Below are 15,083 nucleotides of genomic sequence, written 5' to 3'. Positions count from 1 at the left end.
TCTACTCTTATTTATTTCAGCCAAATAGATTTAAATTTTATTATGATCATTTTTTAAATTAAAATTTTTAAATCAAAATCATTTTTCTTAAACATATAAAAGCATGAATTTTAAGCAATCGATTTCCTTTTAAAGGAATATCAACAGTGGTTCGAAAGCGGTAAGCCCTAATTGTGGAGCATTGTTTGGTTCTCCCCAAAGCAGTAGGCGCATTTGTCTTTAATCCCCGACAGTATTATTCAGCACTCAGTGTTTGTTGATTTCTCCTGACGATTTTCGTTCGCCATTCCCCCGCGTGGTAGCCAGCTGAGTTGGTTGATCAGTCCCTTGCGGAGTGTTTATTCCCCAGCCGATTTGGCTCTCCAGTGGAGTAAGAACAGTTTTCCTCAGCAGTTCGCGTGGTTGCGACAGAAACTTCGGTTTCCTTATTAATCGCCATCAGATTCTCTCCCAGTCGGAATTTACTCCTGGTTTCTGTGCAGCTATTTGTATTTATCCTCTGTATGGTTGTCTCCCATTTGATATGGTGTTGACCTAAAATTCCCTGCAGACTTGATAACGGTTTTTCCTTAGCAAATCTCCTCCTTCCCCAGCTATGATTGAGCTTTTAGGATGTTGATCTCTCTTTTCTCCAGCATTGTCTCCCTCTTTTGTGGATTGACCGAGAATTGTATTGATGATTCAAATCTGCGATACCTTTGTATCCTTTGCGATTGTTTTATCAGCATAATCATCATATATATACATATACATATACATTCATATAATTTTATCATTTGCATCATCACACTTGTTGATTCATTCTTTTGATTTTAATTCTCTGTTATGGTGGTACTTTAACCCCATACAAGTTTGGTGTATGTCCTCCTTCAATAGTAGAATGTCAACCCCTTAAGCAGAAAGACTTTAACCTTTCTCCTTTCCTCACTGAGTTACTTCCTCGTGGATGATTTTTGTTTCAGCTTCCTCCCCAGTTGATTATCTGGATGGAACCACTCCCCTTGAGTTATATCCTCATTGGGTTGAGTCTTGATTGACCCTTTCTTTCTAGATCTGGCCTAGATAGATGCTTTGGGTCCCCTAAGAGTTTATTACCCAGTAACTGGTAATATTCTTCTTAAGTTTGCAGTTTGTTACTTCTTTCCCAATACCAGGAAAAAGTAACCTTTTTCTCTCCCCAACGGATTCATTTTCATGTTTCCCCAGGAAGTATATCCTTGATATGTTCATCCTAACCGATGACGGATATTTTCTTCCCCTATTTTGAGTCTATCCTTGATATGTTCATCTTAACCGGTGATAGATATTCTCTTTGTTGGTATTCTACCCAATAAAAAGGTAGTTGTAATCCCTACATTTATTCTCCAGAGAGTTAATCTTTGATATGTTCATCCTAACCGATGAAGGATTTTCTTCTCTTTGCAGTCTTCTGCCCAGTAACCGATAGTTGTAAATCCTGCTTTTCTCCCCTTTGCAGAGTTTATCCTTGATATGTTCACTTTAATCGGTGATGGATATCCTCTTTATGGTATTCTATCCAGTAACTGATAGACGTAATCCCTATTATTTCTCTCCTCGGAGTCTATCCTTGACATGTTCATCCTAACTGGTGACGGATATTTCTCTTTGATGGTATTCTATCCAACATTCGATAGATGTAATTCCTATTCTTTTGTTCAGGTAGTTTATCCTTGATATGTTCATCATAACCGATGACGGATATCCTCCTTAGCATCCCCTGGAAAGTCTATCCTTGATATGTTCATCTTAACCGATGACGGATTTTCTTTCCTTTGAGTCTATCCTTGATATGTTCACTTTAGTCAGTGACGGATATTCTCTCCCTTCGGTCTTCTTCCTAGTAACCGGTAGTTGTAAATCCTATTTCTGCAGTTTTTCCCCAGCAAGTCTATTCTTACCCAGTAACCGGTAATGAATACACCCTCCTGGCGGCCCTCAGTGAGTCATCCTTTATATGTTCATCCTAACCGATGATGGGTGTCCTCTCTGTCATATCTTTATTATCTCCTTACCCAGTAACAGGTAGTGGATAATACATTTCTGCTCCTCTTGTGTTGAAGTTTATTTCTTCTCCAGTTGAGTTAAGTGCGTATTTCTTTAGTGAAATCGCTTTTCCTGCATGACTCGAGTACTTCAGTTTTATTTTGATCTATTTGTTTCCCTTGCAGGAGTTCTTTTGTTTCCCCGGTTGAGTCTTTCCATTTTTAATGTAATTCCTCTAGTCCCCCAGCAATTTTAAGTCATAGTCTGGCCTACGCACAACCTTTTTATCCCCTCAGAGTCTATGTCTCCCCAGTGAGTTTTCCTTATGGAATGCATTACGCTCATGCGGACCTTCGGTCCCTCTGATTTCTTTTTCTTTGTTGCAACATTTCCCCACAAGGAATTTTATTTTACATTCATATCGCAAGCATCATGAGGTCTCTTAGGGACCAAAATTTGTTTCTATATGTTGTTATCCAAGCCCGTTGTACTAAGTCGAAGCGAAGATTTTAACCTTCACCTCCTCAGCTAGAACGTTTTTAAATAGGGGCAGCTGTAAGACCCCTATTTTGACCCTAAGATCCCTCATGCCATCTCATCATATGCATTAGCATTGGGATCATACCTTGTCATTCTCCTTGCCCATCTTTCATTGGGTTTGTTTTGGGAGAGATCACCAAGCACCATGTGATTGTATCATACTTGTATTTTATCATTTTACTAACCAAAATACCAAAAATATGTCTTCGCATTTGCCTAACTCTTTTGTAGGTAAGGCATGATCACCTTGATCTATCAAATTCACATCTAGGGTTTAAGACCCTCATTACTAAGAGCACAACCAAGGAATGATCCACAAGATCTATAAGCATCATATATGAGTCCCAATGATCTCTACATGTTATTTTGATCAAGCATTCTTCAAGAGTTTGGAGTTGATTTGTCTTGGAAACCCTAGTTCATCTAGGTATCTTGAGTAACTTCTTCAACAAGCTTCTTCACCAATTGATCAAATTTCTCATAGGATACTTCAAATGTCATAATATTATGCATATATGATATACCATGAGCCTAAAAAGTCAAGATAATTTCAATTTAGCAAGTTGGTTAATGGTGGTTGACCAGATGAATTCATCTGATCAAAACTGGGTCCCCCTAGACCCTATCTCCTATACTTTTCATCATATGAAAATGATTCCAAGATAAAGGTTACTCTAAATGTCATTCCAAACAACTTTAATTTTGGGTTCTAGAGCTAATTTTGCTTGGAAAGTCATTTTCTATGTTGAAACATTATAGGTCATTTTGTCTAAACCCTAATTTGAAAGTCAACTTCCTAAGGTCATAACTTGCCCAATTTTTATGATATGAAATATTTCCAAGTTTCAAAATCGAATTAAAGATGTCTAGTTCAACTTTTATGTTTGGAGTGAGAGCTAAATCAACTTTTATGAGCATGTGATATGAGGATACATTATAGGTCATATAGGACCAATACCATTGAACAAGTGATTTTCCTCAACTTCAAAAATGCATAACTCACTCATTCTAAATCCAAATGATGCCAAATTTGTGACCATTTTGAATGTATTGGAAATATCTACAACTTTTATAAAGACACTTTTTTCATTTGGAGCTCACATAAAAAGTTAAGCAAGGTGGAATAATTGAATATGTGACTTGACACTTAGAAAATATTTTAACATGTTGAAATTTCCAAACTTCCACCTCAAAATTCACCATGATACAAGTTCCAAATATAAAATTGTTCAACATAAGAGTTGTTCCTCTTGATCTAAGCTTTCCAAAGAGTCCTAATTCATTCATTTTGGACAAAGTTTGATAGGTCCGCGCATGGTATAAACAGACATGTATCAGTTGGCAAAATCAAAGCTTCAAATGTTCAAACAACTTTGCCTTGCCATTCAAGCTTCATGCAGACCTCATTTCAGTTGATTTTGGATCTAAATGGATTGCTTCATGGGCCTGCACACGCCCATGCAAGCATGTGCATTGCATTACCAAATTTGGAGAATTTTTCAAGTGTGCAAATAACACTTCTCATGGCTATAAATAGAGGTCCCCTACATCAATTCAAAGGACCTTGCGCGCCATCTTTGCCCCCAACCTTCCAAACCCTCTCAATTCAAAGGAAAACCTGAGAAATTTCATTTGAAATTTGAGTTTGAATCTCACTATTTGGAGATTCAAAAACTCCAGGATCCAAAGCTTTGCATTGTTCTTAAGCCACTTCCACAAGCTCCATAAGCAAGATCAAGCACGAATTGAAGCAAGAGAGATCCATTTCTGCACAGCATTGAAGGTAATTTTCCAGATTTTTCTTCTCTTTGATTCTCTCTTAATACTCATCAATTCTCTTGGATCCTTGGTTGTCTGAAGTCCTACCAATGTAGGCAAGAAGATTGAGTTGCTTTGAGGTCAAATTGAAGCAACTCAATTGACACACATCAAAATTCAACTCCACGTATCTCTCTATATATTTGGAGTTGGTTAAAATTGAGGTGATATTTGTGATCTACGTATTTTATCTTTAAGATCATGTCCTCTTTTTTCATTTATGATGTGGTGATTACTGAACTAGACCGACCAGGGTCATCGGAGAAGATGACCGGCCTTTGGCTTCGGCAATGCGCTGGAAGCGTTCAGAGCCATTAGATGAGTCAGAAATGTTTTAATCAGGAGCGTACATTGTGATTACCAGGCGTGTGGGCGTTTGACTCAAGCGCATCATGGAACACGCGCGCTCCACCACTTGATCTGCCACCTCAATTAATGAGGCAGATCAAGTGGTCCATGTTTTTTTGATTATCTAATTTTATTTTTTATTCCTTTGATTTTCATTAATTCATATTAATTTTAATATTGATCGAAAAAATATGAGAGTTTCACCAAAAAAATTTAAATAAAATCCTCTTTCATTTTCTAAATTAAAATTATTTTTTGGATCATTATTAATATTTTTCATGACTTAATTGGTTTTGTGAATATTTTTAATTGTTTAAAAATACTTTTAAGTCTCCAAAAATTCTGAATTTTTTTCTCCGAGGTCCTTTGACCTTGTTTTACCTATGATAAATCTCATGGCCACTTATTTGGTGTTTTGATAAGGTTTTAGGAAATTGACCAACCATATTTAATTTAATGTATTATTTTTAATTGTTTAAATGCCAAATTAATTGTGTAGAACCATTTTAGTTGACTTTGTGAGTTTAACTTGTGTTGTTGGGCTTTGGTCAAGGTTTATTTGATTTTGTTAGATTAAGATCATTGGATTTAGGGGATTTATGGAATATACATTCCATCTCCCAAAATGAATGAATGATCTTAACTTAGGAAAAGTCCTCCTTTGTCCAATTTGGGTTTTATCCATTTCCTCTCCCTCTTCATCTTATTCCCCTTTTTTATGCATTCATGTCATGGACCTATGATATCTCAATATCCTAAGGCTAGTTGATTGCAAAATCAACATAAGTATGGATGAGATTAGGCCCCCCGCTTTGCATATTCTTTTTGTGTGTGGTATGTTTCATGAGCATAGTTCATCATACTATGTCTCTAACATGCATTAACACCAAAATTCTATTGTCCAGCCTCAAATAGTTGTGACTTCTACATAAGTCCAATTATGATTGCTTAACATAGCGCTAAATTTTGATCCAAAAGGCATAACATTCTAGTTAGTGAGATTGTAAGTCTCCCCTCTTTCATGGTATTGTGTGGAAACTTGGCATTTTTTCCTTCCTTTGGAAGATGTCTTGGTTCAAGGATCCATGCTTGTGATAAATGGGTTGAGTGTTCTCCAAAGAATGACTTAAATAAATGCAAAGCAAAAGCAATACTAACTTCTAACTCATTAACAACTAACATTTATTTCCAAGTCCTTTACTTTCAATGCAATTTAATTTTTAAGCCTTATTCATGTGTCATTATCCATACCATTCTAATTGTTTATGTTAATGTCATTTTCACTTTGTCCACTTGGACCATATTGTGTGATATATTTTGTTTGTGTATATTGTGTTTGTTTGTGTGGTCTTTGACCATTAATGTACATAATAAGAACAAAAACCCTAAAAAATATCTTGTGTGGACTGTTGGTTTGATCTGAGACAATTGGACTTAGAATTTAGGCAACATTCCCTTTGCAAAGGACTTGGACAATACCAACTTTCATGTAACCAAGTGCTTGTAATTTGAAACTTCATCTGATACATCATTAAAGATCCATTTGAGTTCATCTGCAACATTATCATTGTGAAACTGTTACTTTGAATCTGTGATTTATGCATTATGGAATTCATCTGCTACATGGGCAAATTTGAAGAAGATGATGGAGTTTCTAAGCTTGGATATGGCTATCTTTATTTGATGCCTTGCTCTTCAAGTTGATATGTTGTACATTGTTTGTTGCTTGATTCTAAAGTCCAAGGGAAATTTGGGGTTCTATATGACATTCTTGTCTATTGGATTGCAGCCAATTGGTCAGATCTTTTCAACTCTCAACTTTTAAATTTATGCTTAGGATTAGTCTCTTCATCTCATCCCCACTTATTTAATTTCAAAATCTCTCCCTCCTTTCAAAAATCTTCTTTGATTATGTTTGATTTTTAAACTTTTGGCCACTTTTGCAAATTAGAAACTTTGGCCTTAAGCCATTGCATTTTCAAACTTCTTTTCTTAATTAAACTTGTAAATAGACTTAACTATTATTGACTTAAAAAATTTCAAAAGCCAAAAAGAACTAACTCATTCAAACCATTTTAGACCTTTGTGCCTTTCAAACTTAAACTTTTGTTAAAAGCAATGTACTCACTTTGAAATTGATACCACGAACTACGAGGTTTTGATCCCTCATTTTTATGTTGGTACGTAGGCACAAGTCAGAAGGTCTTGTCAAACACAAAAATATAATTAACAAATTCTTTTCTCATTCCCCCTTATGCAAACATCATTTGTACAAAAACACTTATTCACACAAAAAAAGGCTCCCTAGGAGTACCTATGACACTTTGGGTGCTAACACCCTCCCTCTGTGTAACCAACCCCCTTACCTGTAATCTCTGGCATCACTACGCCAAAAATGACTTTTAACAGCGCATCTTAGACAGCTCTTTTAAAAGAAAGCGCTGTCTAAGGTTAAAATTAAAATAAAACACGGAAAATGTTCCAAAAAAATAATGAAAGCGTTGTCTAAGGGGGGGTCTTAGACAGCGCTTTCTAAAAGCGCTGTCTAAGACCCCCCCCCCCCCCCTTAGACAGCGCTTTTAGAAAGCGCTTTTAAATATAGACCTTAGTCAGCGCTTTTGATAAAGCGCTGTCTAAAGTCTTTAAATTAAAAAAAAATTAAAACCAAAAGCGCTGTCTAAAGTCTTTATTCCCTCCATGTCACGAAAAAAAAGTTATTCCCTCCCAAATCCTAAAAATCCTACATTCTTCTCCCAAACCCTCAATCAGAGCTTGCTTCTCTTTCTCCCAAATCCACTCCCCCTTCTTCCAACCCTCAATCAGAGCTTGTTTATCCTGTGTGAAAGATTCTTCCCCTAAACCCCATTATATGTGCGAAAATGGGATCCGAAGCTATGGTTCCAGAATGGGCATCGGAGCCTTGCATAATGGGAATCGACGAAGCCAGAAGAGGTCCCGTTCTTGGTCCTATGGTCTATGGCTGTTTATACTATCCTCTCTCCTATAAGAAAACCCTAGCTACTTTGAGTTTCGCCGGTACTTTCTCAATCAACTTCATTCTCTTTTTTTTCTGATTATTTTATAATCAATTAAATTGGCACCAATGATATTTTGTGTTATTTAATCGTAAGTAAATATTTGGTTTTGGTTACAACCAATCTTCGACGGTGCCCCTAAGTAAGTAATTTTTGTTGTTTGGCATTACTGTATTTTAGTTTCATGAATCAGAAATCTTAAAGTTCTCTTCCAAACTCATTTTCAACATAAATAGGTTGGTGAGGATGAATTTGGATATATGCTTGCTGATATACTCAAGGAAAATAATGTAAACAACCAAGGGATGCGTTTTGACCCTGGTGCACGTACCGCCTTAGCATTTGTTACACTGAGGAGTGACGGAGAGCGAGAGTTCATGTTTTATCGTAATCCCAGTGCTGATATGCTGCTCCAAGAAGATGAACTAGACTTGGACTTAATCAGAAAGGTGAAAATTAAAACTTCAAAACATTGGTCGAGTCTATGTTCTTCCAACGTTTTCCACTTTAACTCTACCTAATTCATATATTATTGTTGTAAAATTCTTCTGTTATTTATTTCTGGCAGGCCAAGATCTTTCATTACGGGTCGATCAGTCTTATAACAGAACCATGCAAATCGGCACATATAGCTGCTGCAAAGGCAGCAAAAGATTTCGGCGTATTTCTGTCTTATGACCCTAACCTGCGGCTTCCTTTATGGCCTTCTGCAGATAGTGCTAGAGAAGGGATTCTGAGTATATGGGAGACTGCAGATATCATCAAGGTTCTTTTATTCTTTAGTTTCCATTTTCTTGTTCCGTTCCATTGTTTAGAATACGAATTACAGGGTTATGTCAATACCTTCTCTAACAAAACCAATCTGATAATTGTATTTTCAGATAAGTGAAGAAGAGATTTCATTTCTTACAAATGGTGAAAATCCATACGATGACGCCGTTGTACGAAAACTTTTCCATCCAAACCTCAAGCTACTGCTTGTTACTGAAGGTTCAGAAGGCTGCAGATATTACACCAAGGTATGCCTTCCAAAAACCCTACTCCTTCCGGCCTCAATTAAGCAAAAGTAATTAATTATCTTTGTTATTAATCAATCTGCATTGTTTGACATCTATGTTTAAGAAATTAATTACTAACAAAAAAAATCATGCAGTGAAAAATTATTAGTTTGAAATTCTAATAACACTTATGCTTCTAGTTATAGTGTATTATCGACAAGACGACAACCATGATTTTAAACCTTTTCCATCTGCCATATTGCTATGAAGGATTTTAAGCTTGCCCATATCCACCGTTAATAACATCTGTCCTATCTATTTCTTTGCAGGAGTTTAGTGGTAGAGTGAAGGGAATGAAGGTGGATGCAGTTGACACAACCGGAGCTGGTGACGCGTTTGTGGCCGGAATATTATCACAATTAGCTACAGATCTTTCATTACTTCACGTGAGCATTGTTTTTCTGTCTCAAAGAAGTGTTCAATTTAAAAAGTTTTCATTGCATTTTACTGTCTTAAAATTTTAGCTTACTATTTCTATGATATCTTCCTGGTTATTTTTATTCAATATACATTATTTTTTTCTTCTTTGTACATAACTTTCTAAACATCATGTGGTTTAAACTTGCAGAAAGAGGAACAACTGAGAGATTCTCTCAAGTTTGCCAATGCTTGTGGTGCATTGACTGTGACTGAGAGAGGTGCAATACCTGCATTGCCCACAAAAGAAACTGTTCTGAATGCCCTGCTTGAACCTGTATTGTAATTTCACATCCCCATATTTATTTTTCTTTGGTGAATTTTAGGAACTTATTTAGTTAATGCAGTAAATAAGGCCCAAGTGTTTTAATAATTTGGCATATGCTTTTAACCGAGGTAAAATCGGCTACTGAAAGAGAAAATTGAGGCTTTTGTAACTTTTATTGTTAAAGTACTTGGGTAGTAATGTTAAGCAGATAATTGAATTATTAGAGATGTAATGTAATGTATGATTTGTGCTTTTCAGGTTTATATTGATACGGTCGGAGATCCAGGGAAATATGAGGCAAAAATGTCTAAAAATTTCCCATCTATCAAATTTGTGGTTGCTAAGAAAGCTGATAGTCTTTATCCTGTTGTCAGTGGTGCAAGTATAGCTGCAAAGGTATTTAACTCTCTTCTAAAACTACATCAGTATACTATAATGTTTTATTGTTTACTTAAAATCTTTAATCCAACCTTTCAGGTTACGAGGGACCGAGCTGTAAGACCTTATATGAGCACAGCCATCAAAACTGGACTCATCACTGGTATAATAGCTCTTGCAGTAAGTACATCTCAATTCTCATTTCTTTCTCTACATTTATTTGTCTCTCTAATAGTACCGACGACCGATATCATGTTTCTGGTGTCCGTACTTTATAGTTAATCATGCCAACAAGGTTTTGAAAACCAAATTCATGATTATGCAGGAAGGAATAGCAGTAGGAAGAAGCTTTGCAATGTTCAAGAATTACCATATTGATGGCAATAAAGAAATGATAGCTATTGGCACCATGAATATTTTTGGTTCACTAACCTCTTGCTACCTCACAACAGGTAAAAATTTCATCATCAATTAGTATCAATTAGTATCCGCGTCAACTGTTAACGAATTTCAACATGTTGTTTCAGGACCGTTTTCTTGTTCGGCTGTGAATTACAATGCTGGTTGCAAAACTGCTGCATCAAACATTGTAATGTCAATAGCAGTGATGTTGACATTGTTATTCCTAACACCTTTGTTCCATTACACTCCTCTAGTGGTGTTATCCGCCATAATCGTATCTGCAATGCTTGGACTCATAGATTATCAAGCCGCAATCCATTTGTGGAAAATCGATAAATTTGATTTTCTAGTATGTTTCAGTGCGTATATTGGAGTTGTCTTTGGCAGTGTTGAAATTGGCTTAGTACTAGCAGTATGTATCATTATGCTCTTTTTTTTTAAAGCCATTTTTCTGTTCTTATTGAAACTAATATATGCTTTTTGTGAATATGCAGGTTGCAATATCTGTACTCAGAGTACTTTTATTTATAGCAAGGCCTAGAACATTTGTTTTAGGAAACATTCCGAATTCATCGGCATACAGAAATGTAGAACATTATCCAAATGCACATCATGTTCCTGGAATACTAATTCTTGAAATTGACGCGCCGATTTACTTTGCAAATGCAAGCTATTTAAGAGAGAGGTGAAACACTAACTAGTTTATGAAAAAGAGAAGAAAAGAATTGCATTCGAAAAATTGTAAACTTAGTAGAAATTTTTGTTTATAGGATTACAAGGTGGATTAATGAAGAGGAAGAGAAAATTAAAGGTGCAGGAAGTACTAGTTTGCAGTATGTTATAGTGGATATGACAGGTAAGTTCTAGATAAAAAAGTGATTAAGAGATTAATTAACAATCTGGTTCAAAAGATTTCGAGTTTAACTTGAAGTTTATTTTGATTCGCAGCTGTTGCGAACATTGATACAAGTGGAATAAGCATGCTTGAAGAGTTCAAGAAGACGGTCGACAGAAAAGGACTACAAGTAATTCTTCGGCGTCTCATTTTTATCTAAGTTTATTTAAATATCAAATTATTTGTCACTTTATAATATCGAGCTGATTTTTCGTACTTTTTTTTTCTATGGTTTTAGCTCGTTTTGGTCAATCCGGGAAGCGAGGTGACGAAGAAGCTGAACAAATCAAAGTTCCTAGATGAAATAGGACACAAATGGGTTTATGTGACAGTTGAAGAGGCTGTTGGAGTATGCAGCAGCTTCATGCTTCATACACAAAAGGCTAACCCCATGAAAGATGAATCAGAAGGTTTGAATAATGTGTGAGAAGAAACATTGTTTATTAGAGCACAGGAACTTTGTTTTATGCTTTACATTCTAATTATTTTATAGTCTTCAAATAATAATATTATTTCAATTATATTACTTTTATTTTGCAGATTATGAATGATGATATTGATGAAGATTTTCAATCCATTGAAGATGAAGAGATTAAATTTTTAAATTTTTTTAATAGATGATGGTCATTTTAAAGATGTTATTTTGATTATAAATGATAATTGACATTAAGATATATACAATGAAGATGTTATTTTGATTGTGAATGATGTTTACTTTATGTTAATGATGTTTTTATATTAGGTTTTTGTATGACAAATTGATGCGCCCCAATGGTTTGGACGTGTCATTCGGATTCTTAGCACCCGCGACCGTCAACTTAGGTTTAATCTTAAGTAGACCGGATACCGTCAAAAATTGGTAGAAAAAAGGCCAAAATGGCATATGTAAAATGTGATAATTGTCTGTCAAAATCTGGTTGAAAACGGGTAGAAATTCTGGTTTATAAACCTGGAAAAAATGTGGTTTAAAACAAAAGCTTCAAAAAATTTCGTATACCTTAGACAGCGCTTTTGTAAAAAGCGCTGTCTAAGGGGGGGATTAGAAAGCGCTTTAGGCAAAAGCGCTGTCTAAGGGGGGGGGGCTTAGACAGCGCTTTTTGAAAAGCGATGTCTAAGGTATACCTAAAAAAATTAAAATAGGAGGGTCTTAGAAAGCGCTTTTGGCCAAAGCGCTATCTAAGGGGGTGGGGCTTAGACAGCGCTTTTCAAAAGCGCTGTCTAAGGTATACCTAAAAAATTTAAAATAAGAGGGTCTTATAAAGCGCTTTTGGCCAAAGCGCTGTCTAAGGGGGGGGGGGCTTAGACAGCGCTTTTAAGATTTAAAAAAAGCGCTGTCTAAACCTTTAGCAGCGGAGGTTTAGACAGCGCTTTAAAGCGCTGTCTAAGGCTAAAAAAAGCGTTGTCTAAGGTCTTGTTTGTTGTAGTGCATTTTATTAGTTTTGATTTGAAAATTTCTTATTTTTTGGGTTTTGTTCGTACATTTATCTTTTCCCTTGGAAACAATAAAAGCGCGGTGACGACTCTTGTTATTTGATGTCTTGCTTATCCATAGCTTTATGATCATGAATTTACCGCTACAACATCCCTTGGTGTCTTCCATTTATGATGAGTATGCTAAGTCTTTCATTTTTATTTTGATTCCGATATTTTTGTTGATTTTATAATATTGCTATAAATATTGTACATAAAACATTGTAAATAAAATTTTGTAATAATATATTGTGTTGTTGTTGTTTTATTTTGTCGCATTATATTAAAAATTAGATTTTTAATCCGCGAATTCGATGTTTTCATGACACTATGCTGCCGAATTTTTATTGATATATTAATTGTATTTTGTCGCGTTATGACATTTGCCTGCAACATTTCATTTGTTGTCGATACGCACAAACCGACTTTGAGCACATTAATTAGAGTTTTGCATGCATTTCTCAACTTTTCGCTTATTTTGAATTTCGAATTTGAACTCAACCTCCATTTGCCTTGCACGTCCTTGCGTTATGTGACATTGATTCACATCTCCGCATCATGATCTTGATCCGTGCACGGTTCTTTTTTTGTTTTTTAATTCTTTCAATTTAATTATGATGAATGTGTGTTATGCTTGTGACGTGTGTGTCACTATCTCCCATTTGTTGGCTTACTCTTGGATCTTCTTACAATGAGACCTTTTTTGTGCACGTAGACTCACTTTCTTGCGTTTGTTTGTTTAGGTTTTGCTTTAATCGTTTCATTATCTCATATTCCTCATTCAACAATTGTACCCCCACTCTCATAACGTGTAATAACCTATCGCTTTATTTTTGTTTGCTTTCTTTAAGTAGTTTCTAACACAAGAATAAAAGCAACCCCTTTTCAAAAAAGAACAAAAATAAAAACTCAATCCAACGTCGAGTATTTTCTTAAAGAACAAAATTCATCCATTTCAAACCCTTCTATTCAATACATTCCTACCATTCTTAATTTCTCAAACTTTCTGTCTTCAACCATTTTCAAACTCTCCAACCTTTTTGTCAACTCTTTTTGCAATCGTTAATCAAAAACTTGATCCAACGTCAAGTCATTTTCCCAATCAAATGTCAAAAACACTCAACCATTATTCAACATTTTTCAATAAAAAGGATGAAAGGAGCGGGGTGTAGTCCACGAGCTCCTTAGAGTTAGGATCTGAGATGTAGTTCTCGTCAATCCAAACACTCACCATCCTTAAATTAGTTCCATAACATATATTAAACCTCGACTAGCTTCGAGTGCGCTTTCTCAAGACAAACTTCAATACATCTAAGAATATCAAACCCCTTTTGCAAATAAGATCAAAAAGGAGCAAGGTGTAGTCCACGAATTAGAGTGAGGAAACGAGATGTAGTTATCGCCCTTCCGAACTCTCTCATCACCCAAAAATACTTCAAATCAATCAAAAAATAATTCTCTCTGCCGTGCGATTGATCCTTAAACCCTTTTTGCAAACTAAAGGTATTTTGTCTCAAGACGATGCAAAATAATGTTTCGTCCACTTGAACGTGTGAGTAAGCTTGCGACGTTGTTCACGAATGTTGATTTATAAATCCATTCAGTCGTGATGCAAACGTTCCCTTATCCACTTATTTTGGGTAGTCAATAATGTTTTCGCCGATTGACACAAAGTAGCTTTCGCTAAAATGGACCAACAAACAAACACTTCCTACCCAGAAATACGTAAGCCTTTAGTTCTCTATTGCACCCGAAGATACGTAGGAGTGTGATTTTTAAATCTTGTCAGATACATTAATAAAAAATCCAAATATATATTCTCTTTTCTTTTGGTCATATTCTTCTTTTCCCCCTTAATAAATTGAGAAGCCCGACATTTCTAAGCTAACACTAATGCGCACAACTAACCAAACGGTTCCCGTTGAATACAATGAACGTGAGGGGTGTTAATACCTTCCCCTTGCGTAATCTACTCCTGAACCTTGATTTGATTGTGACGACTAATATCATATCTTTCTTTTAGGGGTTTTATCGATATTTTCCCTTTTTATGAATAAATAAAGTTTGGTGGTGACTCTGTTTAGTCCATCCCGCGAGCGCGATTGCGCTTTGCGATGTTGTGTTATCGTTTTATTTAGGTACGATACTTTGGACTCCATTTTCCTTCATAAAACTAAGAGATGTGGGACTTCAAAGAACTTGTATCCTACTCTTTATTCATTCATAAAACTAAACAATGTGGAATTTCTTCGACATGTGTATTTTCAACTAAACCCAACATAAAGAACTAAGTGTAATACCAAAAAACACCCGAATTGAAATGAAAGTTTGCATAACAATGAAAATTATGTTTGGATAAGATGACTCTTCTAAGGTTCTGATATGAGGTGAATAGTCCATATTTCTACCCAAATCAAAAAGAACAACAATTGGTAATCCGGGCAATTGGC

General features: G+C 35.6%; 2 protein-coding genes across 2 annotated transcripts; both read left to right on the top strand.

Annotated features, from left to right (window-relative positions):
* Nucleotides 1-7,985: 7,985 nt before the first annotated feature.
* Nucleotides 7,986-9,593, top strand: LOC127125496 (probable fructokinase-6, chloroplastic). Its single transcript, XM_051054284.1, has 5 exons — nucleotides 7,986-8,194; nucleotides 8,314-8,511; nucleotides 8,627-8,764; nucleotides 9,073-9,189; nucleotides 9,372-9,593. The coding sequence occupies exons 1-5, from the start codon at nucleotides 8,006-8,008 to the stop codon at nucleotides 9,504-9,506; spliced, it is 777 nt and encodes a 258-aa protein (XP_050910241.1). The 5' UTR covers nucleotides 7,986-8,005; the 3' UTR covers nucleotides 9,507-9,593.
* Nucleotides 9,594-9,601: 8 nt separating this feature from the next.
* On the top strand, nucleotides 9,602-11,606 carry LOC127129823 (sulfate transporter 3.1). Its single transcript, XM_051058944.1, has 9 exons — nucleotides 9,602-9,616; nucleotides 9,747-9,884; nucleotides 9,966-10,046; nucleotides 10,192-10,318; nucleotides 10,394-10,680; nucleotides 10,763-10,953; nucleotides 11,039-11,124; nucleotides 11,217-11,293; nucleotides 11,402-11,606. The coding sequence occupies exons 1-9, from the start codon at nucleotides 9,602-9,604 to the stop codon at nucleotides 11,588-11,590; spliced, it is 1,191 nt and encodes a 396-aa protein (XP_050914901.1). The 3' UTR covers nucleotides 11,591-11,606.
* The last annotated feature ends 3,477 nt before the right edge of the window (nucleotides 11,607-15,083 follow it).

This window comes from Lathyrus oleraceus, chromosome 3, assembly GCF_024323335.1.
Source record: "Lathyrus oleraceus cultivar Zhongwan6 chromosome 3, CAAS_Psat_ZW6_1.0, whole genome shotgun sequence".
Taxonomy (NCBI): Eukaryota; Viridiplantae; Streptophyta; class Magnoliopsida; order Fabales; family Fabaceae; genus Lathyrus; species Lathyrus oleraceus.
Note: the sequence above shows the minus strand (reverse complement) of the source record. Positions and strands in the feature narration are given on the sequence as shown.

Excerpts from the sequence above, each read along its gene's own strand:
- LOC127125496 (XM_051054284.1), top strand. The coding sequence starts at position 8,006 with ATGCTTGCTGATATACTCAAGGAAAATAATGTAAACAACCAAGGGATG. Across the intron at positions 8,512-8,626 it reads AGACTGCAGATATCATCAAG|ATAAGTGAAGAAGAGATTTC; the intron begins GTTCTTTTATTC and ends TTGTATTTTCAG. Across the intron at positions 8,765-9,072 it reads GCTGCAGATATTACACCAAG|GAGTTTAGTGGTAGAGTGAA; the intron begins GTATGCCTTCCA and ends ATTTCTTTGCAG.
- LOC127129823 (XM_051058944.1), top strand. Across the intron at positions 10,319-10,393 it reads CTCTTGCTACCTCACAACAG|GACCGTTTTCTTGTTCGGCT; the intron begins GTAAAAATTTCA and ends ATGTTGTTTCAG. Across the intron at positions 10,954-11,038 it reads GCAAGCTATTTAAGAGAGAG|GATTACAAGGTGGATTAATG; the intron begins GTGAAACACTAA and ends TTTTGTTTATAG.